The sequence below is a fragment of the Pongo pygmaeus genome, chromosome 21 (assembly GCF_028885625.2).
Source record: "Pongo pygmaeus isolate AG05252 chromosome 21, NHGRI_mPonPyg2-v2.0_pri, whole genome shotgun sequence".
Lineage (NCBI taxonomy): Eukaryota > Metazoa > Chordata > Mammalia > Primates > Hominidae > Pongo > Pongo pygmaeus.
The window spans coordinates 61015279-61038273 of NC_072394.2; the positions used below are offsets into that span (position 1 = coordinate 61015279).

General features: G+C 42.0%; 1 protein-coding gene across 1 annotated transcript in view; it reads left to right on the forward strand.

Annotated features, from left to right (window-relative positions):
- The window catches only part of RAB22A (RAB22A, member RAS oncogene family), a 52938-nt gene that overhangs the window by 26509 nt on the left and 3434 nt on the right, over positions 1-22995 (forward strand). The window contains exons 3-6 of the mRNA XM_054467122.2: positions 9072-9153; positions 19036-19107; positions 19198-19304; positions 19922-20031. Coding sequence (XP_054323097.1) covers positions 9072-9153; positions 19036-19107; positions 19198-19304; positions 19922-20031 — 371 coding nt within the window. The remainder of the gene's footprint in view (positions 1-9071; positions 9154-19035; positions 19108-19197; positions 19305-19921; positions 20032-22995) is intronic.

Below are 22995 nucleotides of genomic sequence, written 5' to 3' on the forward strand. Positions count from 1 at the left end.
AAGAATATTTTTTATGGACTCTGTGATATAAAATATATCACAATGTCTGTGAATATAATGTCTGACAATTTTACTGTGTTTACCAACTTTGTACTTTTTTTTTTTTTTTTTTTGGCCTTATTGTATTGGCTAGACCCTGTAGTCCAGTGTTGAATCAAAGTGTATGAGTAGACATCCATGCCCTGTTCTTAGGGAATAGCTAAAATTAAAAGAGTAACCAAATGTTGGCAAGAATATGGAATAACTAGAACTCCATAAAAATATAAATGGTTTAACTACTTTGGAGGACTCTTTTTATGTTTACAAAAACACTTGTACAAAAATGTTTATAGCAGGCTTGTTCATTATAGCCAAAAACTTGAAACAACTTAAATCTCTCAACATAAGAATGGGCAAAGTGCGATATAGTCACGCAATTGAATACCATCCGGCAATAAAAAAACACTGTAGATGAATTTCAAAACCATTGTTAAGTGAAAGAAGCTAGACACAATAGAGTACATATTTTATGATTGCATTTATTTGAAATCCAAGGACAGTTAAGCCTCATCTCTGAAGTGGAAGTCAGAAACGGCTTGTGTGGGATGGGGACACTCTTAGTATGCTGTTATGCCGTCACCTCATTCCCTTTGCCTCAGCAGTTCTGCTTCTAGGTCTTTGTCATACAGATAAACTCATATTATTTCTAAACCAATTAAAAATTCTCCAAGGTTAACACTTGCAGCATTGTTGATGAGTGGGGGTCTGATTATATCCATCATGGTGCAGGTACTCAATATAATAAAGGAAAAAAGCCATCTTCAGAAAACTTGATATGCTTAGGTTGGATGATCTCCTAGGTATAGGATAGAGAAAAAAAATCAAAGGTATGTAGTATGTATTGCCATCTGTGTTTAAAAATAAAAGAGAATACGGGGAAACTGTATGTGCATGTGCTTTATCTAAACCTAACGTATTTCTGAAAGGAGGTCTAAGAAACTGCTACGATCAACCTTCCAGGGAGAGGAATTCAATGGCTGGAAAAGGAAGGTGGGAGATGTTTGGGTCTATCCTTGTTTTGTATGTTTTGAAAATTGAAACATATGAGTGTATTACCTATTTTAAAAATTAAAGAATACAGTTACAGTTTGGAAATAACTGAAATAGTTCATCACACACAGAGTTGTCTGAACTGACAGAAGCCTGCTATGTAGACTTGCTGAGAACTCTCCCTTTCCCTCACCCCAGTTGATACCTTGTGAATTTTGTATGTTAGTCTTAAGTTGTCCTTTTTGTCCCTTCCTGCCCATCCTGTCTTTGTCCAGGATCATTTCCATGGGCCACTTAGCTTGCTTCCCGTCCTTGCTGTTTGTTTTCTTTGTTTGTTTCTTTCTTTCTTTGTTTTTGAGACAGTCTCTCGCTCGGTCGCCCAGGCTGGAGTGCAGTGGCGCGATCTCAGCTCACTGCAACCTCAGCCTCCTGGGTTCAAGCGATTCTCCTGCCTCAGCCTTCTGAGTAGCTGGAATTATAGGCGCCCAACACCACGCCCAGCTAATTTTTTTGTATTTTTAGTAGAGATGGGGTTTCACCATGTTGGCCAGGCTGGTCTCGAACTCCTGACCTCAAGTGATCCACTCGCTTTGGCCTTCGAAAATGCTGGGATTACAGGCATGAGCCACGGCGCCCAGCCGCTGGTTTTTTTTCAGTCATCCAGCCCAAAATGTCAGCCTTGCTATTCTTTTTGATCCACTTCCCTTTGTCTTGTCTGTGCCCTCACAGGGCTTACTATTCCTCAATTTTTGCCTACATCATCTGTCTCTACTTCTGTCCTGGAGGATCCTTAAAAGTAGAGACTTTAAGGATACTGCCTGGAATCTGGGGGGATAAAAAGTATTTTATTGTCTCTTGGGAAAAATAAAACTAGTTCATGAAACTGGTAGGTTTTAAATTTTACCAATATTGTTGCTTAGGCAAGGCTCAGTTTTAAAAAAGAGTGATTTTTTGAAATATTCAGTAGTAATTCAAACGAAGCAACATAATGCAAATGGTACATAGAAATGTACCATTTTTTTGAATATTTTTAGAATATCTCTGAAATATTCACTAGTAATACAAATGGAGCAGCATAAATGGGATGGCGGAGCTCTGGCCTCCAGGAGATTCTGGCTTACAAGGAACAGGGCCTCACACCAAGGAGGCACTTGTCACCAACCTTCACCTGCACCTGCCTGGAGCCTTCTATGTGGTCACCTAACTGCACTCTGCCCACCCCACCCTCCAAGTCTAACCCTGCAGAGCAGCCAGGCTGCTGCTTGACATTCATGATTCTCTACTTTGATTCCTGCCGTTGCTCTTCATGGAATGGGACCCCCCGGGGGTCCTCGCCCATCTTCTCCCTCAACTTTCTGGCTCAGCCCCATACTTCACCTCTTCTCTGAAGGCTTCCCTGATGCATTTGTTTCCTCTTGCTGCTTTAACACATCACAGCAAACTGAGCAGCTTTAAAAAACACACACTTAACTCTTTTATAGTTCTGGAGGTGAGAAGTCCAAAGTCAGTTCACAGGATTAAAGTCAAAATATTGACAGAGCTGGTCCTTCTGGAAGTTCTGAGGGGAGAATTCATTTCCATACCTTTTTCAGCTTCTAGCAACTGCCTTGGCTTGTGGCCCCTTCTTTCATCTTCAAGGCCCATCATTCTCTTCTCCATTTCCATTTTCAGATCACCTTCTCTTCTGGCTCTCACTCCTCTTGGTCCCACCTGAGTAATACAGGGTCCTCTCCCCATCACAAGATCCTTAATTTAATCACATTGGGCAGGTCTCATTTGCCATGTAAGGGAATCTGTTCACAGGTTCTGAGGTTAGGGTGCAGATCCTAGGATGCCATCACCATTCTTCTGCTCACACTCTGTCCATTCTTCACTTACCTCATAGGATAATTACCTGGTAATTATCTATTCACCTGACCAGTACCCCCAGTGTAAGCCACTTGAGGGCTGTGATGGGCTCTTTCTCATCTTGCCTGCCTGGTGTTCCTGCCATGTGGTAGAAGTCCAGGTGTTTGAAGGAGTGAATAGATTGCCCAGTACAAATAGCACTGTAGTTCAGAGCACAGACTTGAGGTTCGACTGCCTGGCTGTGGATCCTAACTGCACCTCTCACCAGCCCTGTCTATTCTGTGTCCCATCTGCAAAATGGTGATGAAGAATAAAACCCAGCCTGGAGCCCACAGTAGAGGGATTCAGTTGGGTCACATGTGAAATCATTAGAAGAGTGTCTAACAATAAAGTCAAGACAGTTTTGTCATTGTTGTTGATTTTGTTTTTGATGTGAAATGGTATATGTTATGTAAATTATTATTGACAAGTTTAGGAAAGGATAGGCTTTTTGCTATTTAGTTGTTTGTTTGTTTGTTTTTATTTATTTTTTTTTTTTGAGACGGATCTCGCTCTGTCGCCCAGACTGGAGTGCGATGGCGCAATCTTGGCTCACTGCATCCTCCACCTCCTGGGTTCAAGTGACTCTCCTGCCTCAGCCTCCTGAGTAGCTGGGATTACAGGGACCCACCACCACACCCGGCTAATTTTTGTATTTTTAGTAGAGATGAGGTTTCACCATGTTGGTCAAACTGGTCTTGAACTCCTGACCTCAAGTATCAGCCCGCCTCAGCCTCTCAAAGTGCTGGGATTACAGGCGTGAGCCACCATGCCCAGCCTGTTTAAAGAAATCTTTTCCTTGATTTTAAATATTTTTCAAAAAGTTTTTAGACTGTATGATGAACATGTAGAAGGTGATAAAGGATTTGCTTAGGATGACCGTGAACCTGTGGAACGGTCCGTTGTGCACCCCTCTGCTTTAAGTGGGTATCGACTGCTTGGGGGAGATTACTATGCAGAGTTAATCCTTAGATCTCATTAGCCTAAGAGATGGTGGAGATTCAAGAAAAGGTTAAAGGTGTGTGTGACTATGGAATGCACATAATACTTCACTGAATTTATGGATACACTTGAGACTTCCGGCTTTTTGAAGCCACTCTAACAAAAGCCAAATGTGCCCTTAAATTCAGCTAACCCTCACTGAGGACCCATCAAGTTCTTTGCACCATTCTAACAGAGATAACTTTGTGAATGTCCCTTGATACCTCTGTTAGAGGAACTTCTAGATGTCATGTGCCTTTCGTCTTTTTATGTCTCAATCTTGGTATTCAGTGGTGTTTCCATCAGTATACGCATAATCCAGAGATCCAAGGGTTGTTTGCATGAGATTTCTAGTTTTGAGAAGTGAGAATCCTTTGTTAATTGTAAAATGTGCTGGATTGTTCAACCTCGGGAGGCACTATATGCCATTATGGGGGTGACAGCATCCCATATGCCATGCAAAGAAAAGGGTTTGCAGTAAAGAGAGGTGCTGGAATGTGATGTCAGAGCACACCTATGTTCCAGGAGAGCTAAACAAGTCTACTGCAGTTAAAGAAAAGAAATGTTTAAAATACCTCGCAACAAGTATTTTCATTGAGAGCACGTACTCTGACCAAAGATCGTGACTACTTGGTGTGCATAAAGAAAGTCATATTTTTAGAATGCCATGAAAAATGAAGAAGTATATGAAAAGCATTCTAGCTTTAGGAAATAATGCTAGTAGGGATTTTAGATTAAAGACATAATAAGATCTGCCTAGGCAGAGTGAAGAGAGACGGTTTAGTAGTGAAAAATAAGGTTATCAGACAAGTAAATGGCAGGCTGGAAAATAAAAAGGTATCATTTGAATGGCAGGGAGCCATTGCCAGTTTTTCAAAAAGCAAAATATTGAAGTTATCATACCCTCTGCATCATTTAACTTGATCGTTAAAGGAGTGATCCTAGTGATCCTAGAGTTCTAGTGACAATGGGAGGGAAAAATTGTAGTAGTCCCACTCGAAGATTAGGGTCCAATTTATGAATTTATTTCAGGGATTGAGGTTCAAGTGTAGATTAAATATAAAAGGAAGAACCAGACAGCTCTACTTCAAAATTGAATGCAAGTAACAAAGGACAAAGAATAGTTGCAGACTCATTTCTGTTCTGTGGAAGGCAGACATAACGTTCTGTGATTGAGATCTTGGAATTTGGGGTGATTTGTGGGGGTAGAGTGGAAATAAAGCCCTATTTTCACCATGTTGGGCAGGAAAGGTGATGAAGTATCTAAATTGTGTAGTTAAACTAAAATCAAGCAGATTTGGAAAAGTGCTGTTCTCAACAGATAAAGACCTGACCATAGGAAGGAATCCATTGTTGAGTCCTGCAGGAGGCCTTCTGCCCGGGGCTAGCCCAGAGCTCGGGAAGAGCCACAGGCAACCACCCCTTCCCATGTCTCACCCTGAATCCAGGTGTTACCACTACGTAAAAGAATCCAATCCTAATGCTGAGGAGAAAGTGGTTCTTACAGATGTGATAGGCCAAGATTTTAACCTCTCAGAAATCAACAGAGATGCATCGTGGGGTTGAGGGGAGAAAGGTTGGCCACTTGAGCTGTGACGTGGGGTTAGGAAAAAACTCCTGATTCAAACATGAATGAGCAGGAAAGAGACACCCCCTCCTTCCAAAAAGCAATATGACTTCTTTCTTAGCAGAATTCCAGAGCTTTGAGTGAGAGAGGGACACAGTGACTCTTTGCTGTAACTCCTGGATTTTGCTGGTTGCCTGTGGGCTAGAAGGAGTTGGAGCTGGTGGCTTGGCAGAAGGCAGGAAGGACACTGCTTGGGCGTACTCAGCCCTGCGCTAGTTGAACCACTTCCCGCATACCCTAAAGGCCACACACCTTGCTAAGGTTGCAGAGCCCAGGTCTGCTCTAATCTCAACGTTTTACCTGCATTTTAATAGTACTTCTCACTTCATGCTTCAGGAAGTGCTTGGCCAAGACACCCTAGATCTGTTGGCATAATAGACAGCCACCTAGCTTGTAGGCTACGTGATAAATGTTTTGTTGGAGTTCTAGGATAGCAAGGAGATGGAGAGATGAGGAGATATCCCTATTACAGAGGAAGAGTTACAGCGAGGCCCCTACACTCAAAGAACTTAAAATTCTCATTGAACAGGCAAACTTTAAAAAGAAACGTAAATGAACTACTCAGATGTTATGAAAGGTGCTCTAAAGACAAAGCGCAGTGGTGAGTTGGGTGGGAGGCTGCCTGGTGGGGTAGATGGCACAGGTGTCTATGGTCATTAACATTTAAGTTGAGACCCAAACGATGGGGAGCATTTGGCCAGGGGAGAGCCAGTGGGAAAGCATCCAAGGAAGAGGAGCAGTCAGTGGGCAGTGGGAAGGTGGAGACAGGGACAATTGAAAAGATTTGAAACTTGAGAAGACCAGTTTGATGACTGCAGTGGCCAAGGCAGGATGTGCTGGGGTCATGAACCAGGGCAGCATTGACACATGATCCAAAGAAAAGACATCTCTGACTCAGCGAAAGTCAGAAAAACGGAAGTCACAGCAAGTATGAGTGGAAATTTGTCTGTTCTCTAGTTGGAAGTGTTGACTGGGGAGCTGGTAGAGAGTTTTGGGGCTTATAACCTGTTTTCTCTGAGAAGGCTGAAACAAGCTATTGTCCTGAAGAGACAGGTAGCTGGAAGTGGTAGAGAACTGGAAAGGAGGAGCGAGAATGTGGGATAATTGCTGTGGAATGGAAGAAGGCCTAAGAGGCATGCCCAGCAAAGTGTAGAATCTTCATGCCTGTCCACATAGTTTTATAATTTTTCCTCAAGCGAGGCCACCACCCAACCATTGGGTAGAGGAAGCAGGTGGAGAGGCTGTTGGGGCTTTTCTGGGTGGTTGAGACAAGACAGGCAAGGAGGCTAGAGAACTGGTGGTGTGGGCAAGTGATGCTGGTGATCAATGGACTGGAAGCCAACAGCAGAGACTTAGACCCAAGAAGGGAGCTTGAGATACAAGAAAACTTCAGGGTAGATGGGAAGGAGGAGTGGTGAAAGTGATGAGAGGGGAGAGTAGAAGGTGGTCCAGGGTCAGACAGGGAGTTAGATTTAATCCTTCAGGGCACTTTCATTACATCATAGCTGCCATTTTGTCTTTTATCTGACTCAATAATAAGTCAGTAATAAGTAATGTTTTCATTAAAGGTAAATGCTTGGCAGATAGGTTAAACTTCATTGAGTCCCGATCCTGTCATAATTATTGTGTATACCTTTCTCAGCTTTTTGTCTACTTGAAATATATTTCTTCTTTCATCCTTTGAGCAGCCAAAATGGAAGTGTTGGATGTGTTGGCTCTGTTGGTGGGCTCCTGTTGGATGCCTGTTGTCACTCATAAATGTAACACCACAACCATAATTGATGGAGAGTTGAGTTGCAAGCTTTTAGGACTAATTGCAAAGTCTAAACTAAAACATTTCCTGGAGCTGCCTTTAAATAATAATAATAATACCTTGTATAGATATAGTGCTTTATAATTTACAGAGCACTTCCATATACATCATCTCATGTAATCTTCACAATAAACAATGCTTTTTGAATGCTTAGATCTTTCCTAAGTGAGAAACCATGTTGTACATCCTGATTTAATCATAGCGAGTCACCAAAAGTTCTTGATACAATAACCATTTATGAGTACCTTCTGTGTACAAAGCACTTTACTAAGGATACCAAGGGGTAAATTTTCAGTAAATAAATATCCAATAAGTAGTACCTATCAGTAAATATGATCTTGCCTCCTAATTTACCTTCCCTTCCTAGTCACAGTCACTATTTTGGAGGCTACTTGCCATGCCATAAATTTATATAAATATTGCCAGGAATTCGTTGTATCAGAGTTGAAGTTTTAAAACTAAGGATTCTGATACTTGTCTAAGCTCATGATTCATCAGAAAGTCATCCTGTCTATTCAACTTGCACTTTTCTTGAAGATTATTACTTGAATCTCAAGAAAAATATTTCAAGACCTCAGCATATCTGAAAATGCCAGCCATTGAGTTCAATGTCCTGATTGGAGTGGTTTGGGTACAACTTGGCCAAAAAACAAGAGTACAATTTGGCAAAAAAAAAAAAAGTATAACTTCATACTTGCTTCCAGAAGGCTTATTATTCATTAGAAAAGAAGACACACCCATCTCTGGGCCCTACTGGCCAGACTGGGATGCTTTGAGGAGACTGGGAGACAAAGGACTTCCTGGGAGGCTGCCCTCTGGGTGAGGGGGGAATGGAAGGTAGTATTGGAGCTGGGCCCAGTCCCAGGGCAAGAATCCTGAACCTGTGTCCTGGAGTCCCCCAAGTGTCCAGATGTGTCTTCTGGGCCACCATGGCTCTTCAGAGGATACACAAACTTTGAGGTCTCACTCAAGATCCTCCAAATGTAGAACCCCCAAAATAATAGGAACCCTGCCATCAGAGTGCCCGGGGCAGAGTAGCTCCCTGAAAGTGAGTGGTGTGACCTGCAAACCATGATTCCTTCTCCCATCTGGGGCTGGATGAGGCCCCAAGGTGTGATGTTGAACTTCAGCTGAGAAACCCGTTTTGTCGATGAAATGCAGGTGGTCGTCAGGGGCGCTGATGATGAATCGGGTCCCCTTGGTTCAGCCGTTACTTCTCCAGCCATCTTCCTGCTCCTTGTTCGACACCTTAATGTTATTAATTCGCATGTTAACATTAGCTCTCACTCACCTATTTACATGGGCACGTGGTTTGGGAATTGGGGGAGGACAAAGCCAGATCCTAAAAAAAATTTTTTTTTTAACTAGCGTATACATTCCTGGACATAGTTTTTTAGGAATATTTTCCCATGATAACATCTTTTTAAATAACAGGTTCTGTGTTTTACAAGGGAGGCTAATGTCTGTATTGCCAAACTATCTCTTGATTCTTTTGATACAGAGCTTAGAACTCTTCTTTCTTGGTGTTGGGCAGATGTGCCTAATGCTTTATTTTGACGGAGGATATGCACTCAGCATCTGAGCATCCCATAAATACTCCAGAGAGGAACACAATTAGGATACAATGTGGTGCTGGGAGATTGAGCATTGGTTGAGTCTAAGTGATGTTTCCGACTGGGGCTGGAAACGTGCTTTACGTAATTGTATTCTGATCATTTAGGTCTCTCTTTATAGGGCATCTTTTATGACCAAGACTGTCCAGTACCAAAATGAGCTACATAAATTCCTAATCTGGGATACAGCTGGACAAGAACGAGTAAGTCACTCTTTAATTTACTCTGTTTTTCTGAGGCCCAAATGAAAGTTCCAACTAAACTGTCAGCATCCCTGTCATCTCACGTTACTCACTTCTCTTCTGTGCACCGGAGACACATTTATTTCCATTTGCGTAGGCCAGCCTTTGCCTTTGCCTTTTCAATTAGAGCCACAGAGTCCACCGATGGAGAAAGTGATAATGGGCACTGAGGGCATTTTTATACCTTGCAGTGTCTTAAAGTAAATGCTGACCAACAGGCCTGATAAAATCCCACTCAGAGCACTGTGTATAATTTAGGGCTCTCTCCTCTAGTAAAGATATATAAAGCAATTAGTGGTAGAAAGGGTGAGTTAAGCACAACTCATTTATTGCTGCCTTTTAAAAGCTAAAGAGGAAGAGGGAACTTTACAGCATATGAAGTGTGAGATTTAAGTGAAAAGGATAAGCTAACACAGTGCCTTGCAATAGATACTTAATAAATGCCTGATGACAAAATTGGCCACGATGGTTATCTACTTAAGGAAGAGCCTGAACCAGAAGCGGGGCCTGGACATGGCAGCATGGGGTCTAATGGAATTTGGGGAAGCCCACCGAAATCAGAAAGGGCCGGGAAGGCAGGGATGGGGACAGACACATCTGCCTCCTCCCCTTTCCTCTGGGTACTAAGTCCAATTTCCCTTCCAAGGTGTCTCTGGCAGCCACCCCATTATTCAGCTGCCGTTTAATTTTGTTTTCAAACAGTACGATCCAAACAGCACATCTGATAGATGCACGGTGCTATCTTAAGCTCTTAAAAGTGTACCAGAAGTAATCAGGAAAAATAGTCTGTCATCACAGCCTTATCTAAGACACCATAGATAGTGTGTGTAGTATGAAATCTGACAAGAATCATCACAGACAAATGGAGGAAAACAAAACAAGCCATTACTGTTGTCCTAGACATAGACTCCATGCATTTGTACAGATTTAATGTCTTAAGTTTGCTCTGTTTGGTTTCTTCTGTTTTTAACACTGGATGTTGTGCCTCTGTCCCATTACTCATCTAAGATATTCTGCTTACCGTCTTCCACTCCCCATTCCTTCTCCTTTGCTCATGTTGTACATCTAGAATGGAGCATTTAGGACAGCTGGACCTTTGCTAACCATCCCTCTTCTGTCCTTCAGAAGTGTGTCGCTTACCAGAATCCTGAATATATCTGTAGACACAGCCCTGGGTTCTGTCCTGTTAGCCACGAATCCGTGTGGCCCTTCCTACTAGTAATATATGTACCCTCCACTAAATCCCAAGTTTCAGTTACCCCTCACATATATTTGATGATACAGCAAAGCCCTCATCATAAAGAACCATGCTGTAATATAGATTCCATTATGCTTTGAATCAGAGCCTGTCCTGGTGTACGCAGTGACGTATAACATCTCTTTTTTTCTGGAACACAAAAAAAAATAACACAAAGGTGTTTGCCTCTCTCCCTTTCTGCCACCATGGTAGCAGAAGTCTGAAATTTTGTACTTAGCTGGTTTTCCTGCCTCTTGCTTGTCCACTTCTAATTGGTTCTGCAACAGGAGTAGTTGCTCTGAGATGCAAACCTGCCTACAGCCTGCCTGATGCCCCATCACACAGCCCAGAGCTGCACAGGAGATACTCATGGGGCCAGGCCACAGGCCAGAGGCGCTGACCAGGATGGCCTGCATGGAGAAGACAGGAGAGGGGCGCCACCTGATGAGCACTCACTCCAGCCGGTTGTTGCTGGGCGTGAGCACAGTGCTAAGGAAAGCCACACACCTGACGGCTACCCACAAATTGTTTGAAATGCTGGGAGGATCACATAAGACACGTCTTGTAAGCCTGTCTGGGTCAGGGACTGCTCGTTTATCCTGGGCAGTGCATTGAAGGTCCAGAATGTGCCATCCACAGCCAGGCTCTATTTTCACCTCCTCCCACCAGTCTGTCCTCTAGTACAAACTGCTTGCTGTTCTCCAGCATGCCATAGTTTCACACCCTCATGCCCTTCCACAACTCTATTCAGCCTTCGGAACCAACCTCCGATGTCACCTAAAGGGGACTTTCCTGCCATCTCTGCTCTCGGACAAATAACCACATCGCCACACTGCTGTGTTGCTCTAGACCCATATCTGGAGGCCTCCCGGGTTCCTCCCTCGCCCTCGGTGCTGGACACCTTCTCCATCCAGGTGTCCTGACAGCTTCATTCTCTACATGTGTCGCAAATCGATTCACTTCTCCATCTCCGCTCCCAGCATCCTGCTCTCAGCCACCTTTGGCCATTCACTGAGTACTCCTTTAGCCTTTTCATGGGTCCCCTGCTTTCCCTCTGTCCATGACATGTCCTCATAGGACCCAGAGGAATCTTGTGGAAACAAAAATCAGCCCGTGTTATTGGCCTGCTTAATATCCTTCAGTGACTTCCCGCTGCACCTCTCATAACAGCCACACTGAACAGAGACCTTCCAAGCCCCACGTGACTTGCCCAGGCCTCCCCCTGGGCTCCTCTCTTCTCAGGGCTTCCAGCATTCCTTGGCCTCATGCCTCTGGATACACTGTTCCTTCTCACCAAAACTCTCTGTTCCCTCCACTGGAGCCCAGCTGGCTCCTTTCCCGTCTTTTAGTCTCAGGTTAAATGTGATAACACTCAGAGTTTTCTCTAAACCCCCTGCATCTAAGCAGGGCCCCAACTTTGTTCGTCATTACTGCCCTTACTCGTTTTCCTCAGAACATTCATTAAAAATTGTCCTTAGATATCTGTCTACCTACCTTCATTGACAATCTCCCATCAGACTGTAACTCCAAGAGCTGGGACCACAGTGTCTTGTTCACTGCTGTACTCCCAGGGCCTAGCATGGTACCTGACCTAGAGCTGATGTTCAGATATTGGTTGGTTGGATGAATCAGCAAATAAACTCTTTGCAGTATTCCTTTGTATCCTGAAGTCTTTGATTGCTCTCATCCATGGGATTGTCACCTGTTTCCTTACCTGTCTGCCTTTCATTAGACTGTAAGCTCCTTGAGGGCAAGGACTGCCTTCATATCTCTGTTCTCAGCCCCTTGGCACATGGTATTGATGTCCATAGGTTTATGTCTACTGATTGACAGCCCTACTTAGTCACAGATAAGGACAGCTCCTCTGCCTACTTTTACCATGTGAGTAGTTCATGACTCAAATTATAAATTTCTGGTGTTGTATGTTTATTACTCTTTGTAGTTATGAGATTTATTATGGAACCAAAATTGTCATAAAATGAAAACCCTTTTGATGAATTGACCATTCAGACATCCTCCCCAACCTCCCCATTTGACATCTTGTACTGCGCATAGTTTTGACAGATGGGTTGTCTTTCTGATGGTCCAGCTACATTTGATTGCAAAGTGATTTCATTAAGTCAGTGAAAGTGATTTTGGAGAATTTCTCAAATGTCCTGTGAAGCCCTTGACAGTAGGGATCTTGTTAACTTAAGAGGAAAAATACTGCTCAGGATGATGATATAAGTGCTTCAGAAGATAATGGTTTGTGTATCAAAGGGTTAAGAGGAGCCTAGGGAAAATTGATGAAGCCCTCAAATATTTTTGTAAAAATTTGTCATTTTTATGATAAGACTATGAAAGTCAAACCTGAAATGAAGGATATCGTATTGTGCTAGCATGTAGTTTTATCAGAAGATTCATAGCTAAGTTATCAATCAAGTTCGACTCAGTGTTCATCCAGAAAATTAGCTCCTGGCTGCAATAATAAACCTAAGGTTTTTCAAATACCAAATAAAATTAAACTTGATTTTACAATTTTAAGTTTATCTTCTCAAGATAGAGTCTTTGTGAGACTATTTTTTCCCTATTATTTGCTATCTTGAATGAATGCATTTAAAGTCACCCTTTTTCCACCAATTATCTCCTTCAGTAACGAGGACTCCTGCAGTAGCATTGAGACAGACACAACACATACATTAAAAAGCCTCATAAATACACCATACATGTGGTAAGAACATGTCAAATACTTGCCATCTGTGTGTGATTGTATAAAAGAAAGCTTCTTGGTCAGGCATAGTGGCTCACGCCTGTAATCCCAGCACTTTGGGAGGCCAAGGCAGGCGGATCACCTGAGGTCAGGCGTTCTAGATCAGCCTGGCCAACATGGTGAAACCCCATCTCTACTAAAAATAAAAAAATCAGCCAGGCATGGCAGCGCACACCTGTGGTCCCAGCTACTCGGAAGGCTGAAGCAGGAGAATCACTTGATCCCGGGAGGTGGAGGTTGCAGTGAGCCGAGATCGCACCACTGCACTCCAGCCTGGTCCATGGAGTGAGACTCCATCTCAAAAAAAAAAGCTTCTTAACCAGAGTCTAATAGACATTGCATCCAGTCTTTAAAGATTTACATTCCTGCATCTTAATGTGGTTTCTCCCAATGACTGTTTTTACAGAGATCAGAACACTAGGAAGGCTCAGACTTATTTATTGTCACAGTAGTCATGTAAGGAATTGTTCTCCTGTTTAAAATCAAGAACAACTGTAGTGGCTTAGTATCATCTAGAATTGCGGCAGACAGTCCCAGAAACCAGTCTGCAGTGCATCATCCACACTGGCCAGTGCACAGTTACTATCCACATGAAGAGACAAGAAGACCTGACTCCGTGAGTAGAAGCAAACCCGAAAGTGATCCCATTATTAGAATTTGCAGACAGAATTTACACGTATATTTTTGGGCCAAATCCAACCTGCCACCAGTTTTTGTAAATAAAGCTTTCATAGAACATAGCCATGCTTGTTTGTTTATTATCTATGGCAGGGATGTCCAGTCTTTTGGCTTCCCCGGGCCACATTGGAAGAAGAATTGTCTGAGGCCGTGTATAAAATACACTAACGATAGCCGATCAGCTTAAAAAAAAAATCGCAAAAACAGCTCAATGTTTTAAGAAAGTTTATGGATTTGTGTTGGGCCACATTCAAAGCTGTCCTGGGCCACATAACAGGCTGCCGGTTAGACAAGCTTGGTCTGTGGCTACCTTCATTCTACAATAGTAGAGTTGAGTGGTTGCAGCAGAGATTATGTGACCCCTAAAGCCAAAATATTCACTACCTGGTCTTCACCAGAAAAAGTCTGCCATCACCTAATCTAGAGCCAGGTTTGGAGCAGAGATGTGCTGACATCTTTTGAGTCTCTTACATGCCTCCACCTTGTTTCTTTGCATCAAAAGGATATGAAAGTTTCCATGTCAGTAATAGCAGAGTGGCTTGCCCTCCCACAGCTAAAAATTATATATAAACTCTGGACAAAGCATTAAAAAAACAACTGTTTGAAGGCACTGCAGAGCAACCAAATGCAGTCAGGGACTGCAAAGGGGAGCTTTCTTGTGTAAGATCCACATTTTTACAGCTTTTCCCCGGTGGGCACTTCCCAGTTCGAGTGGCACAGGGTAGCTAGTACTTAAGCAGAAAGCTTGTGTTGAGTGCAGAGTTTAGGACTGCTAGAGCAGCCAGAAAAAGAGGAGGCAAATTGCAGAAAAGAGGGATTCAACAAGGAGGGACCCCCTAAAATCTGTTTATAAATTCCCTGAAGTTTTTTTGACCCCGAAATTGTGAATTCACAAGAGAGACGTTATAAAATGCAACAGAAACCAGTAGCTGGATGGAAAGGGTGACAAGACAGCAGAGATTTTAGCTGCTCCTCATTACAGCAGGGCTAGACTTCAGAGTTTGAATCCAATCCTGCTGTGTTACAGGGGATCACTAAACACCTTGGGCATTCCGATGAAACTTCAGAAGGGCCATGCCTTCGGAGTAGAAACCGTGTCCTAGGACTAAGGGCAAATCCAAAAACCCACATAGACCAACCCTTACAACGTGTAAAACCAATCTTAGGATGAGTCACCAGTAACTTAATACTCTGCAGAGAAGATAAAAACCAAGCGTCTACAGTGCATCATCCACACTGTCCAGTGGACAGTCAGCGCTACTACACACATGAAGAAACAGGAAGGTGTGACCCAGTGAGTAGAAGCAAACCCTAAAGTGACCCTTTTCTTGGAATTTGCAGACACAGAATTTAAAGCACATATTTTACATATGTTCAGAGATTTAAAGAAAAGTAGGCCAGGCACAGTGGCTCACGCCTGTAATCCCAGCACTTTGGAAGGCCGAGACAGGCATATTGCTTGAGTCAAGGAGTTCCAAACCAGCCTGGACAACATGGCGAAAGCCCATCTCTTAAGGGAAAAAAAAAAGGAGTGTTAATGACTTAACTGCAAATGGGGAATCTCACACAGAATGGAAACTAATAAAGAATTACATGAAAATGCTAAAGCTGAAAGCTGCAATATCTAAGATGAAAAACTCACTGGAGGATAATAGAACAAATTAATCAGAAGAATAGAAAAACAGTAGAAAAATATGGACAGAGTCTCAGTATCATAGGGACAAATTCAGACAGTCTAACATATATGTAATTGGAGAGCCAGGAGGAGCAAAGAGAGAGATGGGAACAGAAAAAAAGATTTCAAGAAATAATGGCTGAAAATTTCCCAAATTTGGTGAAACATAACTCACAAATCCAAGAAGTTCAACAAATCTCTAAGTACAAAGAACACCATATCTACGTAAGTTGTAGTCAAACTGCTGAAAACCAAAGGTAAAGAGAAAATCTCGAATGCAGCCAGAAGTAAAAGACACGTAAACAGGAGAACAACAATATGAATGATGGCTAACTTTACACATAAACACTGGAGACCAGAAGCTAGAGGAACAGGATCTCTAAAGTGTGGAAAGCAAAAACCTATCAATTTGCCAAAATTAGTTTTCAAATATAAAGTCAAAGTAAGAACATTTTTAGAAAAACAAAAACAGAAATCAACAGCAGCCATCCCAGAAAGTTTTTCACACTAAAGGAAAATGACACCACATGGTAATTCAGATCCATAGGAAGAAATAATAACCACTAGAAATGGCAAATAGAAATGTCTGTTTTTTCTTCTTCAATTATTCAAAAGTTAACTAATTCAAAAATTGTAACACTGGATTGTATAGTTTATAGCATATGTAGATTTAGATTATTTGACAGTGGTAGTACAAAGAATGGTAGGATAACAGAAATTAGACTTTTGCAAGTCTCTGATATTTTACATGAAGTGGTGCATTTTAAACCGAGTAGACTGTAGAAAAACGTGCAGTAGTCCAGACACAGTGGCTCACACCTGTAATCCCAGCACTTTGAAAGGCCAAGACAGGTAGATTTGAGGCCAGGAGTTCAAGATCAGCCTGTCCAACATGGCAAAACCCCATATCTACTAAAAATACAAAAGTTAGCCGGGCATGGTGGCACTTACCTGTAATCCCAGCTACTTGGGAGACTGAGGCACAAGAATTGCTTGAACCCGGCAGGCAGAGGTTGCAGTGAGCCAAGATCACACCACTGCACTCCAGCCTGGGTGACAGAGCGAGACTCTGTCTCAAAAAAAAAAAAGAAAAATGTGCAGTATATATTATAGTTACAAAAGCAACAACTTAAAAAATAATACAAGTAAGTGCAGTTCAAAAGTCAGTAGAGAAGTTAATATACTAAAATTGAACACTAAGAAAAATTCAAGCAATGGAAAAGAGGAAAAGAACGGAGGAGCAGGAATTTTAAAAGAAATTGAACAGATACAGGCCGGGCGTGGTGGCTCACGCCTATAATCCCAGCACTTTGGGAGGCCGAGGCGGGTGGATCACCTGAAGTCGGGATTTCAAGACCAGCCTGACCAACATGGAGAAACCCCATCTCTACTAAAAATACAAAATTATCCAGGTGTGGTAGCGCATACCCGTAATCCCAGCTGCTAGGGAGGCTGAGGCAGGAGAATCGCTTGAATCCTGGAGGCGGAGGCTGTGGTGAGCTGAGATCACGCCATTGCACTCCAGCCTAGACAACAAGAGCGAAACTCCGTCTCAATGGTAGACCTAAATCCAAATATATTAGTAAATACATTAAATATAAAGGAGCTGAACTGCTGAACCTTCCACTTAAAAGGCAAAGGTTGTCAAAAATCAGGACCCAACTATGTGTTGGTTATAAGAGGACTACTATAAATATAAAAACAAATAAAGAATGCAAAAGGATGTAGTATTCAAATAATAAACAAAAGATACCCTTGTGGTTATATAATATCAGTAAAACAGACATGAAAACAAGGTGGAAGAAGGACATTGTGAGAAGAATATTGAGGAACTTTCTGTGTTGATAGAACTGCTTGACATCGTAGTGGATGATATTCACACAGATATATACATTTGTCAGTTTATCAGATTGTGCTGTTAAGATCTTTGCTTTTCTCTGTATGAGTTTTACCTGACGAATTTGAAGGAAGAAAGAAAACACAACCCTGTAAAGAACGTTGCCAATATAAGTACATCAGAAATGAAAGCTGATACCATAACCTTTATTCCATCTGTGCACTTCTGCCTCATTTTCTCTTACGCTGTTGAAGTCAACCCAACACTTTATCTCTTTTTTACTCAATAATATAGTTTTCTTTTCTGTGGTGCTTTCTTGCTTATAACCTTTATTTTTGTTTTCTTTTTTCTAAAACTTAATGTCTCCTTTACTGGAAGTTAGTAGGCTTTTACCTCAGAGGCAGGGGTTTCTCTCACAAAAACTCGTAACAGTTTCTGTGTATGGACAGCGAGGTCTGACACACTCACGCAGTTCTTATTCATTTGTTCACCAATTCTTGATAACCTATAGCGTGTCAGATACTAGGCCCTGAGATAAAATGGCGTGCCTAGCAGACATGCTGACATCCATCATGGAGCTTACAGTCACAACTTCACTTCCTTTTGTAAAACTCAAATTGATATGAAATTTTAAAAGCCAAAAGGTTAAACTCATTGGATAAGCAGTTCCAGAATCCATAGTTCTGTATGTGGTTTATGTATGTGCACCAAATGCTCCCCTGTGATAGTCCCTGCCTGTGTTCAGGGGTAAACCACCATTAACAACAGGATGTAAATACAGTGTCATCAGATCATAAGTGGGGGTCAGGCTTCAGAGTTAGGGTGTAAGACGAAAATTAAGTATAGGCAAAATTCTTGTCATTAAACATTGACATCATATTCAGTGGGTGAGATGCTCACGTAGGACGTGTGCCCAATAACTGAGGTTGACTGGGGAAAGAGCTTCACAGTCTCCATCTCACACTCATTGAGAGAAATAGCTCACTGAATCACCCTTGCTGTTCAAATGGTTATTCCTCTCCCTTCTTTTTCCTCCCTGTTGTGTGTCACCGGTTGTGGGGGCCAGGGTGATGAGTGGGAAGAAGCTGTGTATACAGGGTTAAATTCATGTAAATGAAATGAGATCTGTACCCAGCATTTGAGAATTGGCACATGCATGGAGATATCAAAAAGCAAGTTGCAAACTCATCCAAGTAGTGAATGTAAATGTGTACTCATTTCTGAAGGACAATCAGTGTTCAGATTGCAGGGTTTTCTTTATGACACCCAAATGCAGCTACTTCTCTGGAGAACTATTTATAGCATTATTTTTATCTCCGTGATAGTTAGGGAAGCCAAAGTTTAAAGGACTATTGAACAAACGAATTTGGGAATTATAACATTGAGTTCAATTAAAAAGCCTTTTTAGCTGAAACAATTGTTTAAAGCGCCATATTTAATTCCTATAAAACTGTATTCTAAACTATCTTCTGAGAGACATTTCAGTGTTACATTAAAAGTTTTTGCCTTTGGTAATTACTGGTTCATTTGCTTTAAAGCAGCGTGTCATTTTCTTTGGCTTAAGAGAAAGATTACTTTTTGTGTAGGGATAATGGGCTTATAAGTCTAGTCTAAAACATATTTAACCAATTTTCCCAATTTTGTTTATTTTTCCCCCTCCTCTGCAGTTTCGTGCCTTAGCACCAATGTACTATCGAGGGTCGGCTGCAGCTATAATCGTTTATGATATCACAAAAGAAGTAAGACTATATAGTTTTCTTTTAGATTGTCTTGAAAACTCTCTTTTGGTTGCTTAGATCTCCAGTTGCTCTCCTTTTTTTGTGTTACAGGAGACATTTTCAACATTAAAGAATTGGGTGAAAGAACTTCGACAGCATGGCCCACCTAATATTGTAGTTGCCATTGCAGGAAATAAATGTGATCTTATCGATGTAAGGTAAGTTATTAGAATGAGAGATTACAATACCTATTATGTGTTCCTTTTCTTAATAAGCAATATCCAGTATAAGAATCTTGCTTTTATTTTATCTCTGACATTGAAAAATTCCTTTTGGTTATGTGGTTGGAGTCCTAAAGTTTCAAACTAAAATTAAGATTTCAGGCATTTGGAGCTAATTATATTATGTATATAGACAGGTGTGCAATTTACGGAAATACTGGTTGCATTGCACCCAACATTATCTGAGATCAGAGCAGCCCCCAGGCTCCCATGACTTAGAATACTTGAATGCAGAAAGCACATTTATTGGCAGTTTCTCTGGGCCACTTCCATCATTCCCAAAGCAAGGGCTTTTTGAAAATTTTGGCTGGGGAAGAAAACCCTACCATCCCTAATCATTCCATTAGCTACATTACTAGTGGTACCGAGTTTTGTTTCATTTTGTTTGTTTACCCATGGTTGTGGTGTAATCGGGAAGACCGTGTCTCAGGGCCCATCCAACAGCCATTTAGGCCATCCTTTGTCATCATAAATCTGGTTAACTACTGGGTAGGTGGGGGTACAACTAAGATCTTCATGGGTAGAATTTCTGATATGTAGTTGTTGCCTTCCAGAGAAGTCATGGAGAGAGATGCAAAGGACTACGCCGACTCTATTCATGCAATTTTTGTAGAGACCAGCGCAAAAAATGCGATAAACATAAATGAACTCTTTATAGAAATTAGTGAGTATCTCTGTGCCTTATCCATTTCCTCTGTAAAAGCAACTTAACACAGAATGATCTTCCTGGTTAGAATTCCTGTCTTACTTAGAGCAGTCTAGTCTCTGATATTGTGATCAGTGAAATGAGATTGGAGAAGGTAAGAGTAATGGCCAGTTTTCATATCATGTTATAGTTGCTGAAGAGCTGCTGCCCTTCTGGAAAGAATGTTGCTACTGAATAAATAATGCACAGGGTATTGAGGTCATGAAAGCTGTCCCATTTCTTTCTCTATTTAAATATGTTTCTGTTAGTCATCCAAGGTCATTGAAAATGAACAAAATGAATAAAGGGAAATGAAATGCAGGTATACTTGCACGGTAAGAAAACCCTCAAAAATAATACTAGGCAAGTGAAAGGTAAGACCTGTTTTCCCTTCTCTTTCCCTTCCCTTTCCAGAAGTGTTAATATGATGATACTAGACGGGAGAGGGGCTGCTGCATGCCTTTGGGATCCTCTGCAGATTGTATCTATGTTTATTCATTTCATTCAAATTCATCAGAATATTGATTGGGAGCTGTTCCAGGCTCAGGGGAAATAGCCGTGAAGAAGATAGACGCAGCCCCTGCTCTCCTGGAGCGCACATTCTACAGAGGGAAACAGACAGTGAACACCAAATAAATAGGATCATTTCAGATCATAATAACTGATACAAAGAAAATAATTTAGGATGAAATGAAGGAGTGTCTGCAAGCAATCAGGGAAGGTCTCCCTAAGGAGGTGCTATCAGAGCTCAGGTCCAAGGAAGCAGGCCCTGTAGAGGTGTGGGGAGTCACATAAATATGTCAGACTTCCAGGTGGAGAAAAGCAGAAAGCCATCAGAGCAGGGTGGATGTAGCGTTAAGATCCACCATGTGGTTGAGAGCCAAGGGGACTGAAGCAGGGAGGGTCCTTTGCCGTTGTGTCAAGGAGGGGCATGAACTCCAGAGCCCACCAAGGCCAGGCAAGGATGACCCATGAGCAGAGCAGGCCTAGATGAAGCCCTGGGAACCCCAGCTCAGGCCAGGCCCAGCTCCATCAGCTGGGGCCACACTGGAATGTGGGCCCCTGGTTGCTAAGGTTGTTTTCACATTTTTTTTTACATGTCCCATTGTTTAGATTTGGCCAATCATTTAAGTATTTTCAAAGTACTTTGCAGGCCTAAGGAGCCCATCTGCTGCCAGATATGGCCAGTGAACTACTGATTGCACCCTCTAGGCCAGCCCATTCATTTCAGTGTTAAAACGTCATGATGTGCCTGGGCATGGTGGTTGTCACCTATAATCCCAGCTACTCCAGAGGCTGAGGCAGGAGGATCACTTGAGGTCAGGAGTTTAAGACCACCCTGGGCAACATAGTATAACCCTATGTCTAAAAAAAAATAAAAATAAAAATACTAGGGCATTGTGGCACGCACCTGTAGTCCCAGCCACTCGGGAAGCTGAAGTGGGAGGATCGCTTGAGCCCAGGAATTTGAGGCTGCAGTAAGCCATTGATTGCACCACTGCAATTCAACTTAGGTGACAGAGCAAAACCCTATCTCTTAAAAAAACAAAAAATCATGTTTATTGTTGTCCTGGATGTAAATAGCAGGTACCCAGATGGATTTTTGAAAAGCAACATAAAGCCAGTTGGGAATTTTTCACAGCTCAAGCTAAAATATCTAAGTGTGTGGTGTCATGAGTATGTTAAAATTACCGCTATCTTTTTATGTTCTTTACTTTAGTGGTATTAAAAACAGGAAAGTAGGCCAGACATGGTGGCTCACACCTATAATCCCAGCACTTTGGGAAGTCAGTGTGGGTGGATCACCTGAGGTCAGGAGTTCGAGACCAGCCTGGCCAACATGGTGAAACCCCCATCTCTATTAAAAATACAAAATTAGCTGGGCATGGTGGTGCATGCCTGTAATCCCAGCTACTTGGGAGGCTGCGGCAGGAGACTCGCTTGAACCCGGGAGGTGGAGATTGCAGTGAGCCAAGATCACGCCATTGCACTCCAGCCGGGGCAACAAGAGCAAGACTCCGTCTCAAAAAAAAGAAAAAGGAAGGTAGTAAACTATACCAACAATGAAAAGGCTTATATAAAAACTAGTATGTACATATTCATTTTAACTGTGAAAAACAAAACCTGTATGTTCACAAAGATTAGAAAAATTGAGAGAGATGTACATAGACTTTCTTGTTCACTGGCTTAGTAAAACTGCGTGAGCACAGTGCCTGACACACTGACTTTGTATTGAAGTATAATAGACATACAGAAATGTGCACATATCAGAAGTATAAGGCTCAGTGAATTTTCACAAGCTGAATATACTCCAGTGCTTGGCACTCTGGTTGGGACATGGCCATTCCTACACCCAAGGGTAACCATCCTGATACTAATTCTTCAGATTGGTTTATCTGGTTTTGTTTTACATATATTTTGTACTTTATATTTTTAAAAACACTCTGTTTCCTCTTGTGTTTCCTCTTGTGTGCCTGGCTTCTTTCATTCTGCATTACATTTTTAGACCATCCATGTCATTGCATCTAGCTGTAAATGATCCATTCTCATGGCTGGTTTGTGCGTGTCAGTGTCAGAGTCCGAGTTGTGGGGGTAAAGGGGCAGTGAAGAATACCCACAATATAATTATCCATTCTGCTGTTGATAGACATTTGGGTAGCTGTTTCCTATTTAGAGTTATTACAAACAGTACTGCTCTAAACATTCTGATCGTATTCTTTGGTGAACATCTGTACACATTTTTGGTAGGTATATTTATACCCACAAGAAAAATTACTGGTCATTGAGTATGCATGCATTCAGTACAGCTTTACCACCAACCAGTTTTCAAAATGGTAGTTGTACTAGTTGACAACCATACCAGTAGTGTATGAGAAGTCCGGTCACTTTCTGTCTCTGGTGGGTAGGCAGTGATCTCCATTTTCATGACAGTTAATGAAGTTG